We start from the raw sequence: 20158 nt of genomic DNA on the forward strand, positions 1-20158 counted from the left end.
GTCACAGCTCTACCATGGCAGTGTTCAACCGATCATAATTAATTTGTTGGTGAACCTTATTGTACTTCAAGTTTGTAGGTGGTATTTTGTTTTATTAAAGCATTAAAATAGATGTAGTTTTGTTCTATAACATGAGTACTCTCAGGATCTTGTTTTTAAGTTTCATTCCAATTGATAGAGAAAGACCCAGTTGCTTCACAAGAACCTTCTAGAAAAGCATTCAGCGTGCTACTAGGATGTGACAAATGGGTAAAAAGGTTACTGGTGTGTAAGAATTAAAGATTCTTTTTATTGTTTGAAATTCAGTGAATAGTTTTTGGTTGGTTGGTTGTTTTTTGTTTTGTTTTGTTTTGTTTTGTTTTGTTTTAAGTGGTTTCACAGCAGTACCTGTTATGTTTTTCAGAATTATTGGACCTTCAGCCTTTACCTGTCACAGCTTTGGGGAGCAAAGCATATGAAGCTCTATATAACTTCAGCCACTTCAACCCAGTACAGACACAGATATTCCACACACTGTATCACACAGACTGTAATGTCCTGCTTGGAGCCCCCACTGGATCTGGAAAGACAGTTGCAGCTGAACTAGCTATTTTCAGAGTCTTCAACAAGTATCCCACTTCAAAGGTCAGTTCACAGAGTCAGTCATGTTTATAGTTGATCCAAGAAGACAGTCTTATTTTCAATACTAGAATATACTAAATATATTGTCAGTTCCCGCAGAGATTATTTACTGGCAAAGAATTTCCTAAGGAGCCTCATTAGTATTAGAATAAATTCCTTGGTGGAAAAAAAATTACCTCTAATTTGTAGCTCTCTAATTGATTATTTCCCCTGTTATATTTACAACTCACTGGTAGGTCTATGATAAAACACCTGGTTCATACCCATGAACATAAGATACATAGAAACCCACAATTAATTTGGATATGAAGGAAACACTACTACTTTAAGAGTAATTTGATTATGTAAAAGAAATATGAAGAGGTATTATACATTGTTCTAAATGCTATTATAATGTTAATTACTTCCCCAAATAATTTCTTTTTTTTTTAATTTTATGCCATTACAAATGGCACAAAAAAATTATACAAAAAATTATTTATGTATACCTACTAAAAAGAAACTAAGAGAGCTGACCTTCATTCCTAGCAATTTTGGACTTCCTGATCAGATGGAAAGGTGTCCTGGAACTCAGAAGCCCAGGATCCACACAACTCTGAAGTGAAACAGTGTCCCAATGGGAGGACATCCTGAGACACAGGAACCCAGAAACCACACAGCTCTCAGAGGAGCAGCTTCAGCAGAGGTGTTGCAGCTCCTAGGGGAGGGAATCCTCAGCTGAGCTGAGAAGTTCAGGAGCCTCAGCCCTGCTCCACTTCTTCTCTTTTCTTCTTTTGCTGCTTTCCTTCCAATGAGAAGCAAATCTCGTAAAAGAGATTGATTTATTGGGAGGATCCGAGGTGTGGAGGGATGTCTTGAAGGTTGGCTGCCTCTGCTTCCCAAAGTGGACAGCAGGGAATTAAACAAAGGGCAGGGCTCATATAGGGTTTCTTTTTTTTTTTTTTTTTTTTTTTTCTTTTTTTTTTTAAATTAGATATTTATTTACATTTCTGATGTCATCCCCTTTTTCCATTTCCCCTCCCTGGAACCCCCATCCCATCCCCCCTCCTTTTTGCTTTTATACCATTTTAATTACATGTAAGTATTAAGGTCAGTCCAAGGTTGAGAGACTAACAATACAATAGATGCAAATAGTCGAGGAACAAGCAAGACAGTAAGCACAAATAGTCAAAGAACAAGCCGGGCAATAAACAAAATTCCATGAACACTCCCGTGATCACTGTTTCTAAGGGCTTGTCTTGTATTTTAAATATATATGCGATGTTTTAGTGTACATATGCATTATGAAGTGATTATAGCCATCAAAATAATTTATATATTCACTTCAAATAGTTGTCCTGTGGTAAGAACACTTAACATATAGTCTTAGGAAATTTCTAGTACTTAGCACAGCAGGTTTAATGCATGCTGTAATAAGGTCTATAGACTTTATTGATGCTATATAAGTAAAGCGTCAAACCTTTGCACAGTATCTCCCATTCCCTACTTCCATCTCTCGTAACCATCATTCTCTGCTTCCATGGAGTCGGCAATCTGAAACTAGGAAAATACAAAAGAAAAAAAGGGAATAGGAATTCACTGACACTGAACTTGTCAATACTATTCCTTTGACCTCATATACATAATTTAGTCTTTAGGATTTTCATTATGTGCATTATTAAATTTAGGATTTAAATTATGCACATATTTCACATTGAAAGTAGAAATAATTTGAGATTGTGATTTCAGAAATGTTTAACTTGGTTTTTTGAGGATTTTGCAATCAAGTGCCTTGTCTTTTTTGCATAACTTTACTCTCCTGCTTTTCAGTCTGTTAGTTGGTTGTTGACCCATTCAAAGTACATTGTACACTTGAACAGCTCAACTACATAGCAAAACATTAAAAACAAAGATTGGGCATATATAATACTTTACACTTTGTCTAGATTATCCAAGACGATTTTGTGGTATTTCCAAATAGTAAAACAGTTAAAATGTATAACTGATGTCAGTCTGCACTGAAATGTAAACAGCTAGTTTCCTCTTCTAAACTTCAAAATTAGTAACTAACTTTTCTCAAGTATTCCATGAAGCTCATGTAAATTCTATACCAAATATAGGAAAATATTTTGTGTCCTTAAAACTCTATTCATATATAGTATATTATTTTATAATTGTTTGCTTTATGTTACACTATAATGTCATCATAGAATATCTGATTTTTTAAATAGTCTAAAATAACATGTATCCTTTTATAGTAGGATGCTTATGATACCTAGTTGTCTTGTTTTATATAAATATAAAGTTAATGGTTTTCTCTTCATTAATTTAACAGTGCAATATTCATTGCTAAAGGGAACTTTAAAATCTGCATTGTTCTATTTCTGACAAATTTTGTATTTCTTATTCGAAGATGCTATTATTACGAGTCCTTTTGTCTGTGTTTCCTTTTTAGGCAGTTTATATTGCACCCCTGAAAGCTCTAGTACGTGAGAGAATGGATGATTGGAAAATTAGAATAGAAGAAAAACTTGGTAAAAAGTAAGTTCTTATTTTGATTAAAATAGGCTTTGAAGCATGTAAGGGACTAACAAACTTAAAAGCTACATAAATCTTCTTGATAGTCTCTGTGATTTTCATATTTTACTTAAAAATTTATTACTATACGTACATCTGTATCCCATGAATACTTTGATTTAGCATGCTATCTTTTCCAAAATATCTTTATTCCAAAAATAAGTTATCAATTTTTCTTTGGTATGATTGAAAATAACTTCCAGAAACTACTTAAAAAGCATTTTGCCTGTAATTTTTAAGTCCTTGACAAGACTGCTTATTGTAACATTGCTTATCAGCAACACCGCTATCAACTGGAATGGCCCATAGTGCACTTCCAAGTAAATAATAGTACACATGTAAAATGCAGAATTTTCCATATCTCCACAAAAGAATGACCACAAGGTAGTAAATGAACCAACAACTCTAGAGATTGGAAGAAGAAAAAGAATTGAATATGTGCTTGAATATGTTCAGTATATTATACTGAATATACATATGCAGTATAATATGTAAAATGTAAAACTCAAGACATTAAAGAATTAAGTATATGTGGTGGGAACATTATTATTGGAGGGGAAAAAAACTCTCTTTTTTCTGAGTCTGAATACAGATTGTTGAATAATTACTGAAAATTTTAGAAATACCTCCAAACTTAACGATGTGTTTCGTCCATTCGTCTTCTACACTTTCATGGGTAACCTTTTTTTTTTTCACTGTGAGCTGAGACACCCCCTGCACCTTGCCGAGAAAGGTGGCAGTTAATTGCCCTTTATGATCTTGTTCATATCCCAGTGAATTTCAGTTTTTCTTTGTTACCTATAGGAATTTTCAGTCTTAAGAAAATAAATTAACCTTGCAAATAATGCTATTCTTAATTAATGCTCTAACAAAATAACACCCTAAGTAAAGAGATTTTTTTAACAGTGTCATGTGTGGTGTGGCACATAACTCTACTCTTAGGAAGAAAGGATAGTAGTGCAGGTTCATTATTAGCTACATCCTAAGTTCAAAGTTAGCATAGGCATCATGAGGAGTAATGGGTTGAGAAACTGTTGGAGGGTGGACTGGGAGGAGTAAGGACTGGACAGTAGAAAAGATTAAAGATAACTAAAAAAAGAAAAGAGAAAGAGAAAGGGGGAATAAGACATTTAGACATAAGAGAATAGACATTTGTCTATTTCACTGTGGGACAAGGAGATATCTTCGGCTTTGTAAAATAACAAACAGCCGGGCAGTGGTGGCACACGCCTTTAATCCCAGCACTTGGGAGGCAGAGGCAGGCGGATTTCTGAGTTCGAGGCCAGCCTGGTCTACAGAGTGAGTTCCAGGACAGCCTGGGCTATACAGAGAAACCCTGTCTTGAAAAACCAGAAAATAAGAAAAAATAACAAACTATTTTATGTGAAATTAAGCAAAGCTTGACACTTAAATCATATATAAGTTGCATATAATTGATTTGAATTTCTGTGTGCCTTTATTGTGTGCCTTTCCATGTTAATGCAACCGTTTCATTTCAGAAATTTTCAAGTGAAAGTGAAACATTTTAAAATCTTATTTCAAAAGAGGTATTTTAGCCTGTCTATGGTTATATGTTTCCTGAGAATCAATTTTATTTTTCTGTAGAGTTATTGAACTAACTGGGGATGTGACTCCAGACATGAAATCCATTGCTCAGGCTGACCTTATTGTCACAACCCCAGAAAAGTGGGATGGAGTCAGTCGAAGCTGGCAGAATAGGAGCTACGTCCAGCAGGTCAACATTCTCATCATAGATGAGATCCATCTACTAGGTAGGTTCACGCAGCTGAAATAGAATTTTATAAAACTTAAACATTAATAAGACATTTAGTAAAATATTATTTTATTAATGTCATATCATTGATAAATAATTGGATATGTTCTTGAAGTATAATGTGATGCTTTATTTGCATATAGTATGTAATGATTAAATCATGTTAAAATATTTGTCACCAACTATAGCACATTGGTCTCTTGGACTTATTCCTATGTCTCACTGAAGCTAAGTATCTTTCCACATCAGTTTCCCCATCCCCCACCAAACCACGCCCATCCCCTATCAAACTCTGTTTTTCTCTTTGTTTCTTTACTAGATGATGCAAATTTGTCTGTCAGTGTGGGGCTCATTTCTTTTAACTTAAGTTGTCTGGTTTTTATATGATGTAACTGAGAGGATTCCATTCTTTTTATTGTTTTATAATATTTCATTATCTACAATATTTTCATTATTCATTTGTGAGTGGACACTGAGTCTTTATTTGGCTATTGTTGATAATAATATACTGGACAGTGAAGTACAAATAACTCTTTGGGCATATTGATTTTAGTTCCTCTGTTTGTTCATATGGTAGTTTCCTCCCTCTGCTCTTGAAAGCAATGTTTATACTCTGAATTTGTACCTGCATGAATTTATTAAAGGATTAATTTTTATTATTTTTAATTCTTAGGGGAAGAGAGAGGTCCAGTTTTAGAAGTCATTGTATCTCGAACAAACTTTATCTCATCGCACACAGAAAAGCCTGTTAGAATAGTTGGACTGTCCACTGCATTAGCTAATGCTAGAGACCTTGCTGACTGGCTCAACATTAAGCAGGTATACAGAAGAGTGATAAATTAGTTTTTCAGCAGTCACTTTTATACATAACTTTAAAAATTGTGATGCATATTTCAGTATAAAAATTATAAGTGACTTCTTTATGTTTACCAGATGGGTTTGTTCAACTTCAGACCATCAGTTCGCCCAGTTCCACTAGAAGTTCACATTCAAGGATTCCCAGGACAACATTATTGCCCACGCATGGCTAGCATGAACAAGCCTGCATTTCAGGGTAAGCATGAAGATTCTTTAATGAAGTAATAAGCAGTCTCTATAGATGACAGCTATTAAATACATTTCTATGAAATACACTTTCTATGAAATAATAATTCCCACAGATACAACCAAAAGCTGTTTTCATCACCCATTGAAGAACATAAATACTTATTGAATTTTGTATGGAAAATTAGAGGTATTTCATGAATCAAAATGACTTTATAACAGAATAAGATACATATTAAGGAAATTTATGATTCTTAATATTAGATATCTAAGATGTTATGTGTTAATATCTTAAACACTTGATAAATGAGAGTAACATTAACTTTGAACAGAAAACATAGACAGTTCAGTAGTTAAGATTTCCTACTGGTCTTGCTGAGGACCAAGGCTCAATTCCCAGCAACTTGTGGCAGATTACAACAATCTGTAACTCTGGTTCCAGCCCAGCTCATGTCACTAGCCTTTGCAAATACCCGATATTCAAGTGATGTCCACATACACATACATGTAGGCAAACATTCATAAATATAAAATAAAGATAAATAAATCTTAATTTAAAACAACTTGTGCAACTCGAATCTTTTAAAAATTCTGTAGGTTTCATCTTATGTTTTTCACTTTTTTCTTTTCTAACTAATTAAGCAAATAGTAGAGGTGTAGGAAATATGTTTTATTTAGACTACAGAAGGAATATTTATTGTATCAATTAAAAATAACCTCCAAAATAAATTCTCTAATGTGTACTGCTGTTGATTGTGAGGTGACAGTTGTGAGGTGACTTTTTAGCTGCTATAATTAGCCTATGACAGAAGCACAGTATTGATTGTGGGCTGGAGACCCATCTTGGCAGTTCAGATTATTTACACCTCCACAGAAGCATTGTACAAAATCACTAATGAACAATAAATCTGCCAGGAGCTGCTCAGCCACACCTGTTCTTGCAGCAGTAAAACACATTAAATGTTGAGGTTTAGAAAAGAGACAGATCATTCATGATTGTCTATATAAATGATACCCATATTGCAGGGATGTGTGTTTTAAACGTTGTATTTCTAAGGCGATTTATAACAGATTTATCATTTATATTTTTAGTATACTAATAAATGGTTAAATGGTAAAAATTAGGATAAATATTTTTCATGAGATCTATTACAGAAATTGCTTATATCTGTATAGAGAATGCCTGCATGCCATTACAGAAAAGGAAGCATTTGCATTGTGTAAATAGTAAATCAGCAATAAATACCTTAAGTACTTGCTGTTAACTATTGTATCAGGTCAATCCTCTCCTTATTTACTATTTGTCAGACCTCCAGTGATTCCTAGATTTCTTTGAGATTGGAAATAGGATTTGTGCTGATCTTACATTTCCTGTTATGGTATATAATCAAGTGCACGTCTATATTTCCATTTTACAGCTGACTTTTTGCCCCATAGAAACAGGTTCTGCAACTCACAGTTCAAAAGATGAAACAAGTGGAACTTTTTCTTATAAAATGCTTAACATCTGAGTTTTCATTTGTAATTAGCATATGTTAGATATGACTATGACATTTTAAAGCAGTTAAGTTTTAATGATTTTTCTCTCCAACCTTCAACCCCCTCTCATTGTTTTGCCACTGTTTGAACGTTAAAAAAAAAAGGAAAAGAAAAAACTTCAATTTTAAGATAATTCAAATGATTTATGTGCCACATTAAGTATTTCTTTTTAAAACTGTTATTTATTCTTCTTTCTTCGGTGATGTTACCTAGTCCATGCCATTCCCAGATCTGTATCAGACACATAATCACTACTGTTCTCAATAGTACACTCTCCCTACTTGAAGCCACACGTGTATTTCAAAAGTCAGAGGGAAATATTCTTTTTATTTATCACTTAGCTATTGTTGACCGTTTATCTTACGTTTGATGCCAGGAAATATAGAAGGAATCTGTGTGTGTTATTGTTGTTTCTTGGACATTTTTATCACTCTGCAGGGCTTGCTTGGAATCCTTAGATCTCAGGATTATTTAACTCTAATATTACTGCTTAGACTAGCAGCAGTGTCTTGGAAACAAACTCAGGAATAGAGGAAACTCAATGTAAGATTCTGTATTCAGTTTAATGGAGAATCTCAGCATTGTAGTGGCTTTTACCTTTGTGTGACTTTGAGAATTACAAGTAAATCTTCCCTGTGCTAGTTCTGTAGAACTATGGCCAGAACCTTCCCTGTTACCTTTCCAGTGTCCTGATAGACCCCTCTACTACCTGAAAGAATACTAGATTTCCTGACAAAATTAAGAATTCATATGAACTACTTTGGTTTTTATGTATATCAGTTAAGTGGCTTAATATTTCATCCCCAAAACTTTCCACAGCAATTAGAAGTCATTCTCCAGCCAAACCCGTTTTAATATTTGTCTCATCAAGACGTCAGACACGACTTACGGCTTTAGAGTTGATAGCTTTTCTGGCCACTGAAGAGGACCCAAAGCAGTGGTTGAATATGGATGAGCAAGAGGTAAGTGAGATGCTTTTTCCAACTCTTACTATACTGTAATGGGAATTATGTATTTAATTATATTTAGTTTTATCCTGTAATCAAAATATGAGGAAACAAGGAGTACATTGTGCTACCATCAAACAACATTTGCATGCATTTCCTTGATATTCCCAGTAAAATATTTACTTCACATATCTCTATGTAGGTGATTTCCTTTATTTAAGATTATGGTTAATTTTTTTTTTTTTTTTTATTGGATGATTTATTTACATTTCCTATGTTGTCCCCTTACCCCATCCCCCACCACCCCCTCGGAACCCCCAATCCCCTCGCCCCTCCTCCTTCTTCTCTGTGGATGTAACCTCTATCTACACCCCCCCCACTCCCACCTCCCCACCCTCAAAATTCCCACCCCCTGGGGCATCCAGCCTTCATGAGGTCAAGGTTCTCTTCTTCCACCTATGCCCAGCAGGGCCCTCCACTTTTACATATTCAGCTGAAGCCCTGGATCCCCCCCTAAGTGCTCCCAGGCTGGTGGTTTAGACCCTGGGAGCTGTGGTTGGTTGGTATTGTTGCTCTCCTCATGGTGCCACAAACCCTTTCAGCTCCTTCAGTCTTCACTCTAACTCCTCCATTGAGAACCCCATGATCAGTTCAATGGCTAGTTGTGAGCATCTGCCTCTGAATATGTCTGACTCTTGAAGGCCTCTGAGGAGATATCCATATCAGGCTCTTATCAGCATGCACTTCCTGTCTTCCACATCAGCATCTACCTTTGGTGATTGCACATGGGATAGATACTCAGGTGGGGTGGTCTTGAGACGGCCCCTCCTTCAGTTTCTGTCCCTCACTTTGTCTCCATATTTGCTCCCTTGAGTATTTTGTTGCTCCTTCTAAGAAGGACCGAATCACCCTCACTTGGTCTTCCTTCTTTATGGGCTTCATGTGGCCTGTGAGTTGCATCTTGGGCATTTCAAGGTTCTAGGCTAATATCCAATAATCAGTGAGTGAATACCATGTGTCTTCTTTTGTGATTGGCTTACCTCACTCAGGATGATAATTTCTAGTTCCATCCATTTACCTAGGAACCTCTCGAATTCATTGTTTTTAATAGCTGAGTAATACTCCATTGTGTAAATATACCACATTTTTTGAATCCATTCCTCAGTTGAAGGACATCTGGGTTCTTTCCAGCGCCTGGCTATTATAAATAAGGCTGCTATGAACATAGTTGAGCATATGTTCTTGTTATATGTTCGAGCATCTTCTGGGTATATGCCTAGGAGTGGTATAGCTGGATCCTCGGGTAATGCTATGTCCAATTTTCTGAGGAACCGCCACACTGATTTCCAAAGTGGTTGCACCATCTTGCAGTCCCACCAACAATGGAGGAGTGTTCCTCTTTCTCCACACCCTCGCCAGCATCTACTATCACCTGAGTTTTTAATCTTAGCCATTCTGACTGGTGTGAGATGGAATCTCAGGGTTGTTTTGATTTGCATTTCCCTGACGACTAAGGATACTGAACATTTCTTTAGATGCTTCTCGGCCATTCGAGTTTCTTCCGTTGAAAATTCTTTGTTAAGCTCTATACCCCATTTTTTAATAGGGTAATTTGGTTGTCTGGAGTCTAATTTCTTGAGTTCTTTGTATATATTGGATATTAGCCCTCTATCAGATGAAGGATTGGTAAAGATCTTTTCCCAATTTGTTGGTTGTCGTTTTGTCCTATTGACAGTGTCCTTTGCCTTACAGAAACTTTGCAATTTTATGAAGTCCCATTTGTCAATTCTCGATCTTAGAGCATATGCCATTGGAGTTCTGTTCAGGAACTTTTCCCCTGTGCCCAAGTATTCGAGGCTTTTCCCCACCTTCTCTTCTATTAGTTTCAGTGTATCTGGTTTTATGTGGAGGTCCTTTATCCACATAGACTTGAGCTTTGTACAAGGAGATAAGAATGGATCAATTTTCATTCTTCTACATGTTGTCTTCCAGTTGAACCAGCACCATTTGTTGAAAATGCTGTCCTTTTTCCACTGGACAGTTTTAGCTCCTTTGTCAAAGATCAAGTGACCATAGGAGTGTGGGTTCATTTCTGGGTCTTCAATTCTATTCCATTGATCTTCCTGCCTGTCTCTGTACCAATACCAGGTAGTTTTTATCACTATTGCTCTGTAGTACAGCTTGAGGTCAGGGATGGTGATTCCTCCCGAAGTTCTTTTATTGTTGAGAATAGTTTTCGCTATCCTAGGTTTTTTGTTATTCCATATGAATTTGAGAATTTCCTTTTCTAACTCTGTGAAGAATTGAGTTGGGATTTTAATGGGGATTGCATTGAATCTGTAGATTGCTTTTGGCAAGATGGCCATTTTTATTATATTAATCCTGCCAATCCATGAGCATGGGAGATCTTTCCATCTTCTGAGATCTTCTTCAATTTCTTTCTTCAGAGACTTGAAGTTCTTGTCATACAGGTCTTTCACTTGCTTGGTTAGATTCACACCAAGGTATTTTATATTATTTGCAACTATTGTGAAGGGTGTCATTTCCCTAATTTCTTTTTCAGTCTGTTTATCTTTCATGTAGAGGAAGGCTACTGATTTGTTTGAGTTGATTTTATAACCAGCCACTTTGCTGAAGTTGTTTATCAGGTTTAGGAGTTCTCTGGTGGAAGTTTGGGGGTCACTTAAGTATACTATCATATCATCTGCAAATAGCGATATTTTGACTTCTTCCTTTCCTATTTGTATCCCTTTGACTTCTTTTTGCTGTCTAATTGCTCTGGCTAAGACTTCCAGTACTATATTGAATAGGTAGGGGGAGAGTGGGCAACCTTGTCTAGTCCCTGATCTTAGTGGGATTGCTTCAAGTTTCTCTCCATTTAGCTTGATGTTGGCTACTGGTTTGCTGTAAATTGCTTTTACTATGTTTAGGTAGGGGCCTTGAATTCCTGATCTTTCCAAGACTTTTATCATGAAGGGATGTTGAATTTTGTCAAATGCTTTCTCAGCATCTAGTGAGATGATCATGTGGTTTTTTTCTTTAAGTTTGTTTATATAGTGGATTACATTGATGGATTTCCGAATATTGAACCATCCCTGCATTCCTGGGATAAAACCTACTTGATCATGATGGATGATTGTTTTGATGTGGTCTTGGATTCGGTTTGCTAGAATTTTATTGAGTATTTTTGCATCGATGTTCATAAGGGAGATTGGTCTGAAGTTCTCTTTCTTTGTTGGGTCCTTGTGGGGTTTGGGAATGAGTGTAATTGTAGCTTCATAGAACGAATTGGGTAGTGTTCCTTCTGTCTCTATTTTGTGGAATAGTTTGAAGAGAATTGGTATTAGGTCTTCCTTGAAGGTCTGATAGAGTTCAGCACTAAAACCATCTGGTCCTGGGCTTTTTTTAGTGGGGAGGCTTTTGATGACTGCTGCTATTTCCTGAGGGGTTATGGGACTATTTAGATGGTTTATCTGCTCCTGGTTTAACTTCGGTACCTGGTATCTGTCTAGGAAATTGTCCATTTCATCCAGGTTTTCCAGTTTTGTTGAGTATAGGCCTTTGTAGTAGGATCTGATGATTTTTTGAATTTCTTCAGTTTCTGTTGTTATGTCTCCCTTTTCAGTTCTGATTTTATTAATTTGGATACTGTCTCTGTGCCCTCTGGTTAATCTGGCTAAGGGTTTATCTACCTTGTTGATTTTCTCAAAGAACCAACTCCTGGTTTTATTGATATTTTGTATTGTTCTTTCTGTTTCTATTTGGTTGATTTCAGCCCTGAGTTTGATTATTTCCTGCCTTCTACTCCTCCTGGGTGTATTTGATTCTTTTTGTTCTAGAGCTTTTAGTTGTGCAGTCAACTTGTTAGTGTGTGCTCTTTCCAGTTTCTTTTTGTAGGCACTTAGAGCTATGAGCTTTCCTCTTAGCACTGCCTTCATGGAGTCCCACAAGTTTTGGTATGATGTGTCCTCATTTTCATTGAATTCTAAAAAGTCTTTAATTTCTTTCTTTATTTCTTCCTTGACCAAGTCATCATTGAGTAGAGAGTTGTTCAGTTTCCATGTGCACATGGGTTTTCCATTGGTTTTGTCATTATTAAAGACCAGTCTTATTCCATGGTGATCTGATAAGAGGCAAGGGATTATTTCAATCTTTTTGTATCTGTAGAGGCTTGTTTTGTGACCAATTATATGGTCTATTTTGGAGAAGGTACCATGAGGTGCTGAGAAAAAGGTATATTCTTTTGTTTTAGGATGAAATGTTCTATAGATGTCTGTTAAGTCCATTTGGTTCATAACTTCTGTTAATTTCAAAGTGTCTCTGTTTAGTTTCTGTTTCCATGATCTGTCCATTGCTGACAGTGGGGTGTTGAAATCCCCCACTATTATTGTGTGAGGTGTAATGTGTGTTTTGAGCTTTAGTAAAGTTTCTTTTATGTATGTAGGTGCCCTTGCATTTGGAGCATAGATGTTCAGAATTGAGAGTTCACCTTGGTAGATTTTTCCTTTGATGAGTATGAAGTGTCCTTCCTTATCTTTTTTGATTAATTTTGGATGAAAGTCGATTTTATTTGATATTAGAATGGCTACTCCAGCTTGTTTCTTGGGACCATTGGCTTGGAAAATTGTTTTCCACCCTTTTATTCTGAGGTAGTGTCTGTCTTTGTCACTGAGGTGTTTTTCTTGTATGCAGCAAAAATTCTGGGTCTTGTTTGTGTATCCAGTCTGATAGTCTGCGTCTTTTTATTGGGGAATTGAGACCATTGATGTTAAGAGATATTAAGGAAAAATGATTGTTGCTTCCTGTTATTTTTGTTATTAGAGGTAAAGTTATGTTTGTATCTTTTTTGGGGGTTGTTGGAAGATTACTTACTTGCTTTTCCTAGGTTGTAGTTTCCCTCCTTGTGTTGGCATTTTCCATCAATTGTCCTTTGAAGTGCTGGGTTTGTGGGAAGATATTGTGCAAATTTGGTTTTGTCATGGAATATCTTGGTTTCACCATCTATAGTGATTGAGAGTTTTGCTCGGTATAGTAATCTGGGCTGGCAATTGTGTTCTCTTAGTGTCTGTATGATGTCAGTCCAGGCTCTTCTGGCTTTTATAGTCTCTGGTGAGAAGTCTGGTGTAATTCTTATAGGTCTGCCTTTATATGTTACTTGACCTTTTTCCCTTACTGCTTTTAGTATTTTTTCTTTGTTTTGTGCATCTGATGTTTTGATTTTTATGTGACGGGAGGTATTTCTTTTCTGGTCTAGTCTATTTGGTGTTCTGTAGGCTTCTTGTATGTTTATGGGCATCTTGTTCTTTAGGTTAGGGAAGTTTTCCTCAATAATTTTGTTGAAGATATTTACTGGCCCTTTAAGTTGGGAATCTTCATTCTCATCTATGCCTATTATCCTTAGGTTTGGTCTTCTCATTGTGTCCTGGATTTCCTGGATGTTTTGAGTTAGGAGTTTTTTGCGTTTTGCATTTTCTTTGACAACTGTGTCAATATTTTCCACCGTATCTTCTGCATTTGAGATTCTCTCTTCTATCTCTTGTATTCGGTTGGTGATGCTTGCGTCTGTGACTCCTGATCTCTTTCTTAGGTTTTCTATCTCCCTGGTTGTCTCCCTTTGAATTTTCTTTATTGTTTCTATTTCTAGTTTCAGATCCTGAATGTTTTTGTTTAATTCCTTCTTTGTGTTTTCTTCCATTTCTTTAAGGGATTTCTGTGATTCCTCTTTAAGGGCTTCTATCTGTTTACTTGTACTCTCCTGTATTTCTTTAAGGGAGTTACTTAATTCCTTCTTATAATCCTCTATCATCATCATGAGAAGTGATTTTAATTCTGAATCCTGCTTTTCAGGTGTGATGGGGTGTTCAGGGCTTGCTATATTGGGAGAATTGGGCACTGATGATGCCAAGAAACTTTGGTTTCCGTTGCTTATGTTCCTGCGCTTGCCTTTCGCCATCTGGTTAACTCTAGTGGTACCTGCCCTCACTGTGTAAAACTGGAGTCTGTATTTCAGGTATCTTGCTTATTGCAGAGCTCCTCAGAGTCCAGAGGTCTCTGTGGTCTTATGCTCCTAATCTCCTGGGTGGAATAACTCCTGGGACTCAGGCCACCTCTTGGATCTGGAAATCCTTCTGCTCTGAGTGCAGTGGGTCCTCGATGACTCAGGATTCAGTTTCAGCTGCTCTGAGTGCAGTGGCTCCAGCTGCTCTGAGTGCAGTGGCTCCTGGATGACTCAGGATTCAGTTTCTCAACAGGACAGGAGCAGACCGACTCTGTGTCACCTGCTCTGAGTGCAGTGGCTCCTGGATGACTCAGGATTCAGTTTCTCCACAGGACAGGAGCAGACCAACTCTGTGTCTGTTCCAGCCCGGAGGACCAGGCAGGGGCAGAAGGGAAGTGGAATTCCGGAGGGGCGGGGTTTGGGTAGCTGCTGTGCCCTGGATGTCCCTGGCTCCCTGATCTATCTCTGGGGTTTAGGGAGTGAGATGGAGTTCTTACCAGCTGCTCTGAGTGCAGTGGCCCCTGGATGACTCAGGATTCAGTTTCTCCACAGGACGGGAGCAGACCGACTCTGTGTCTGCTCCAGCCCGGAGGACCAGGCAGGGGCAGAAGGGAAGTGGAATTCCGGAGGGGCGGGGTTTGGGTAGCTGCTGTGCCCTGGATGTCCCTGGCTCCCTGATCTATCTCTGGGGTTTAGGGAGTGAGATGGAGTTCTTACCAGCTGCTCTGAGTGCAGTGGCTCCTGGATGACTCAGGATTCAGTTTCTCCACAGGACGGGAGCAGACCGACTCTGTGTCTGCTCCAGCCCAGAGGACCAGGCAGGGGCAGAAGGGAAGTGGAATTCCGGAGGGGGTTAATTTTTATATTCAGTTATGTTTTCATATATGTTTTAGTATTTCCTGTCCTTATAAAACTTACAGTTGATTTTGGTAGATTAATTTTAGAGAAACAATATGATCATTGTTTAAACTTAGTGCATACTAATCAGTATAGCAAACTTTAAGAATACATGTTTTTAAGTAAAATTTTGTTCCTGATCAGTTTTATTTTACTTTGTAGCTATTATATAGTTTTTTATTCATATAGTTAAATAATCAAGTTTCCTTATTGTAATTTATTTCTTTAAGATTATTTTCTCAGAGAACATGGTTAGTGCTTTTTTACAGTAACAAATTACTTTCCAAAAGAACTATTCAAAGTGGTCAACCTTGTTGGGCGGTGGTGGTGCACGCCTTTAATCCCAGCACTTGGGAGGCAGAGGCAGGCGGATTTCTGAGTTCGAGGCCAGCCTGGTCTACCGAGTGAGTTCCAGGACAGCCAGGGCTACACAGAGAAACCCTGTCTCGAAAAACAAAAACAAAGAAACAAACAAACAAAACAAAAAAGTGGTCAACCTTGGTTTATGAGTTGTCAGTGGTGTCGAAGAGTTAAGGCATCCCATATTTCTTATGATTCGTTAATATTATGAAGAATGTTATCTTTTGTTTTCGTCTACACCTTGATTTTTGTGTGGATGAATGTGGTTTTATACATTTGTTCCTTTTCTTTTTTGTCCCTTCATTTTTTATGGTTTTATCTTTTCCAGTAGTTTTGTCTTAGAGATTTGTATAGAACCTTATAATTATTTGGAAATATTTGTATGAAACTTCATGTCACTTTTCCTACATATTTGTATGTTAGTATGCATATATACTAATACACTCCTTAATTATTTTTCCTTATCTTTTATCTTTTACAAATTTATCTTTTATCTTACATAGTCTGTGTAAATGGTTCTCATTGTTCCTTCTGTTATTTATAGTTATACTTTCTCTATTCTATAGATTTAATTCATAGTACCTTTTATTTTTAACTCTTCTCTAGTTTTAAAAATATTTCCTTAGCAGATATCTAATTGTTGCATCTGCATCTCCCCTTCCTCTCCCATTTCGGCTTTTCGTTGTTGGTATGGAATGCTGTTCAAAACCATCAGTTCAGTCTAAACAGGTTGTCTATTTCTCTCTTTTCTTTTCTCATGGCCATTGAGAATTAAAGGCTAAGCCAATCTGTTAGATAAACTGGTTATGCTATCATAAGCCATTGTTTCAGAGTGTTCTTTTTTAGTTCCTTGTGGTTCAAAATTCGCAGTGTGGTCCGGGACCCGCAGTCGCAGGGGAGAGAGTGTCCCTGTGGACAGCTGGGCCCCGGATAGCGGGAACCCAGCGTGCTGGAGGGACGCAGGGCGGGTCATGCCTGTGCACCACTAACAGCTCAGTCCCCGGGAGTCCTGTGATGACCAGTGGAACAGGGAGTGCAGAGAGGGAGCCCCGGGGACCGCTGGAGCAGAGAGCGCTGGGACCACTGGGACAGGGAGAGCTCCGCTGGCCGCTGGAGCAGGTAGAGTGAAGGGACAGCTGGAGCAGAGATTGTGGGAAGGGCTTTTCCCTCAGTTTTCCACTTACACGAATTAGTCCAGAATTGTAGGAGACACGTGGGATTGAAGACATGGAGATTTTATTGCCATGGTGAAGCTTCTAAAAGGTGACGCTCTCCCACAAAATGCCAGAAGGGGTTTCCTTATATTGGAAGGAGGAGAGGGGGGGGCCAGGGCCTTTAGGTAATATGTAAATCTTGAGGCAGGGACCTGTTCCCAGCCCTCTACCTGTGCCTTACTTGACTCACTGCATGTTACATGGAGACCTCATGTCAGGCCTCTGGGTTCTGGGGGCGTGGCCAAACACCCCAGGATTTCCACAGCCCCACAGTTCCTCAGATGACATTCTTTACTAGTGAGCATTTTATCTATTAAATGTTGTCATTGCTGTCTTAAGGTTGCATATATGGCTATACTATAATACATATTTTAACATCACACTAATTCTGAAAAATTATTTTTGTTCTGTGTTATTTGATTGATATGTCTAAGGAAACTATTATTGTAGGCAAGGTGAGTGACTAAGACTACAATGTTAACAATTGCGTGTTTGTTCTTATACATGGATCTTAGTTTATTTTGTTTATACACATATCTCTGGGGGGAGGTTGTAAATCTAGGTATAGGCTTTCTAGTGAAAGAAGCTCTCAAAGGGAGACAGAAGAGGTGTTGAGGAAGCAGGGGAGATGAGGCAGTAAGACACATGATATATGAAGGTAGGAAGTAGGTTATGGAGGTTTAGGAAGAAGGGGAAAAAAAGCAGGAAAGAACAGACAAAAGCAAGATGCCATAAGGAAGGCTAATAATGTTTGTGCCCATTTTAAAGAAATCCTTTAAAAAGTAGCCAGTTATGTCTACACAGCTTAGGAGGCCAATTCTAAAAATATAGATAAATTAACCACTGGCTTATGGCTTATTTTATAGATAGCATCTATCTAGGCTTAATTATATTTCTCTTTTGTTTTACTCCTAAAAGTGTTCCAAAGCAAGACATTTTTTCCAAGTCAGGTTATAAAGTGCATATCTACTGAACACATTTTTGGATGTTTTTTCACAGTATATTCTGCATTTACTACAGTTGTGACTCACATTCTCTTAAAATATGAACCTCATGTGTTCAACTGTGGTGAACTGCATTTTCCTTTTTTTTTCTAATAATGATATGCTGTCTGAAGAACTCCATATAGCTCAGATATTGTGGAGAATTCTGCTGTGTTGTTTTAATTAGAAAAATACTTATCACCATTGATAAGTAAACCATAGCATGTTCTTGCATGCCCCCGGCCCTGGATAATTAGGACAGCTAGAAATTTTATCATTTCCAGATGTTTTTTTTTCATCCAGTCTCTGTCAATCCAGGATGGCTTTGCTTCATGAAACTTTCATTGAATTTGTATTTGGTTTACTGTATGAGTTCAGTTTGATTATACCAAACCTATATATACAACTTTGTCTATGTGATTATACCTAAATCTACATAAAGCAGGTGTATCTGTTATAGAACCCACAAGTGAATAACATAAATCCCTTAATTACAGCACATATTCCTGTGATAAAACATCATTACCCAAAGCAAGTTGGGAAGTTAAGGGTTTATTTCATCTTACAGCGCACAAGTCACATTCTCTCCCTGAGGGAAGTCAGGGCAGAAACTTGAATCAAGAACCTGGAGACAGGAACTAAACCAGAAGCTAGGAGGAATACTGCTTGCTAGCTTTCTCCTCATGGCTTTCAGCCTGCTTTCTTATACAACTGAGGACCAACCTCATAAGAGTTGCACATCCTGTCATGGGCTGGGCCCAGTCACATCAGTCATTAATCATGAAAATGCACTACAGACTTGCCTCCTGGTAATCTAATGGACACATTTTCTCTATTGAGGTTTCTCTTCTCAGACACACTGTAGCTATATAAAGTTGACATAAAACCAATCAGCATAATATACATCTTAGACTTTTAATCTTTGTAAAGATTGCTTTCTTGGATGGCATTCTGGGATGAAATGTTAGTGGTTTATATCATTAGTGCTGTTTGTGCTGTATAAAGTGTTTTGTGACAGAACTTGGATAACTACCAATCAAAGAAAGCTGGATATACTCAAAGCTGTAATTTGTAAAGGAGGCAGTTAATGAGAGGGATATGCAAGTTTTGTCTTCTTACAGAGATGACTGGTATTCTCTTAGTAATAGGGTCTAATTAAATCTGACCACCAAATAATTCTCTGGCTTCAGGTAAAGATCACTTTCTAGAATGTTCATCAGCCACTTAAAACTTACACCTTTCTTGTCGCCTGATACACAATAGTATTTTTTCTAGCTTCCTACTTTCTGATAAATCCGATAACTATACAGCAAAATGTATACACCATCAACTTGATTTTTATCTTACTGTGCTATAAAGTAACAGCAGATATCCACTTATGATCAGCAACCTCAGTTGCAAGACCCTGTGGTATTATATAAACATGCCATTATTTTTCCCCCACTCCAAAGTGCCCATTAAAATTATAGTCCCATCAATTAGATAATATTCATAGTCAAATGGGAAAGCTTTAGAAGTGATTTAACAAGCATTAGATATTATTATGAATAACTACATGCCAACTAGAAAAAGTTACCAGACACATATAACTTGCCAAGATTGAACCATGAAGAAATAGCAAACCTAAGCAAATCAATGAGAAATAACTGGAATAAACCAGTAATCAAAGCCCACTATCAAAGAAAAGCACAGGACTATTTGGCTCGTTTCGTGAATTTTAACAAGCATTAAAAGAACTAATACCAATTCTCCTGAACTCGAAAGAAAGAAATTCTGTCAGCCAAGATTACATGGTAAATCCTATACTTATTTAAAAAACAAAAAAGTAAGAAAGCTACAGACCAACATCCATTATGAAAATGGATGCAAAAATCCTCAACTAAATACCAGTAAATTGTATCCACTAAACAATTGAGTTTAACGGAATTTATCCAGGAAAATAAAAACAGTTGAATATATACAGATCAATAAGCAAGATACATGACCTCATCAAAATGAGGAGCAAAGCCATGGTCATCTTCAGACAGAAAAAATATGTAATAAAATCGAAAAATGGGTGTAGAAGGCATATACCTGATATTGTTTGGCTTTTCTTGAGGAATTGTGAGCTAGCATTTCACATCAGATATACACACAGAATAAACACTCCTAGCCATATACACATTTATTGAAGCATTGAATTAATGGGGTTAATTATTACATGGGTATGTCTGGGGTGTTACACA

The 20158-nt window shown here is 37.2% G+C and overlaps 1 protein-coding gene across 2 annotated transcripts in view; it reads left to right on the forward strand.

Moving 5' to 3' along the window:
- The window catches only part of Ascc3 (activating signal cointegrator 1 complex subunit 3), a 266934-nt gene that overhangs the window by 141426 nt on the left and 105350 nt on the right, over nt 1-20158 (forward strand). For both annotated transcript variants that reach the window (XM_028773626.1, XM_028773627.1), the window contains exons 25-30: nt 404-624; nt 3056-3141; nt 4783-4949; nt 5625-5770; nt 5885-6005; nt 8354-8496. In XM_028773626.1, the coding sequence (XP_028629459.1) occupies nt 404-624; nt 3056-3141; nt 4783-4949; nt 5625-5770; nt 5885-6005; nt 8354-8496 (884 nt within the window). The remainder of the gene's footprint in view (nt 1-403; nt 625-3055; nt 3142-4782; nt 4950-5624; nt 5771-5884; nt 6006-8353; nt 8497-20158) is intronic.

Source organism: Grammomys surdaster, unplaced genomic scaffold (genome assembly GCF_004785775.1).
Source record: "Grammomys surdaster isolate TR1022 unplaced genomic scaffold, NIH_TR_1.0 232, whole genome shotgun sequence".
NCBI classification, from domain to species: Eukaryota; Metazoa; Chordata; class Mammalia; order Rodentia; family Muridae; genus Grammomys; species Grammomys surdaster.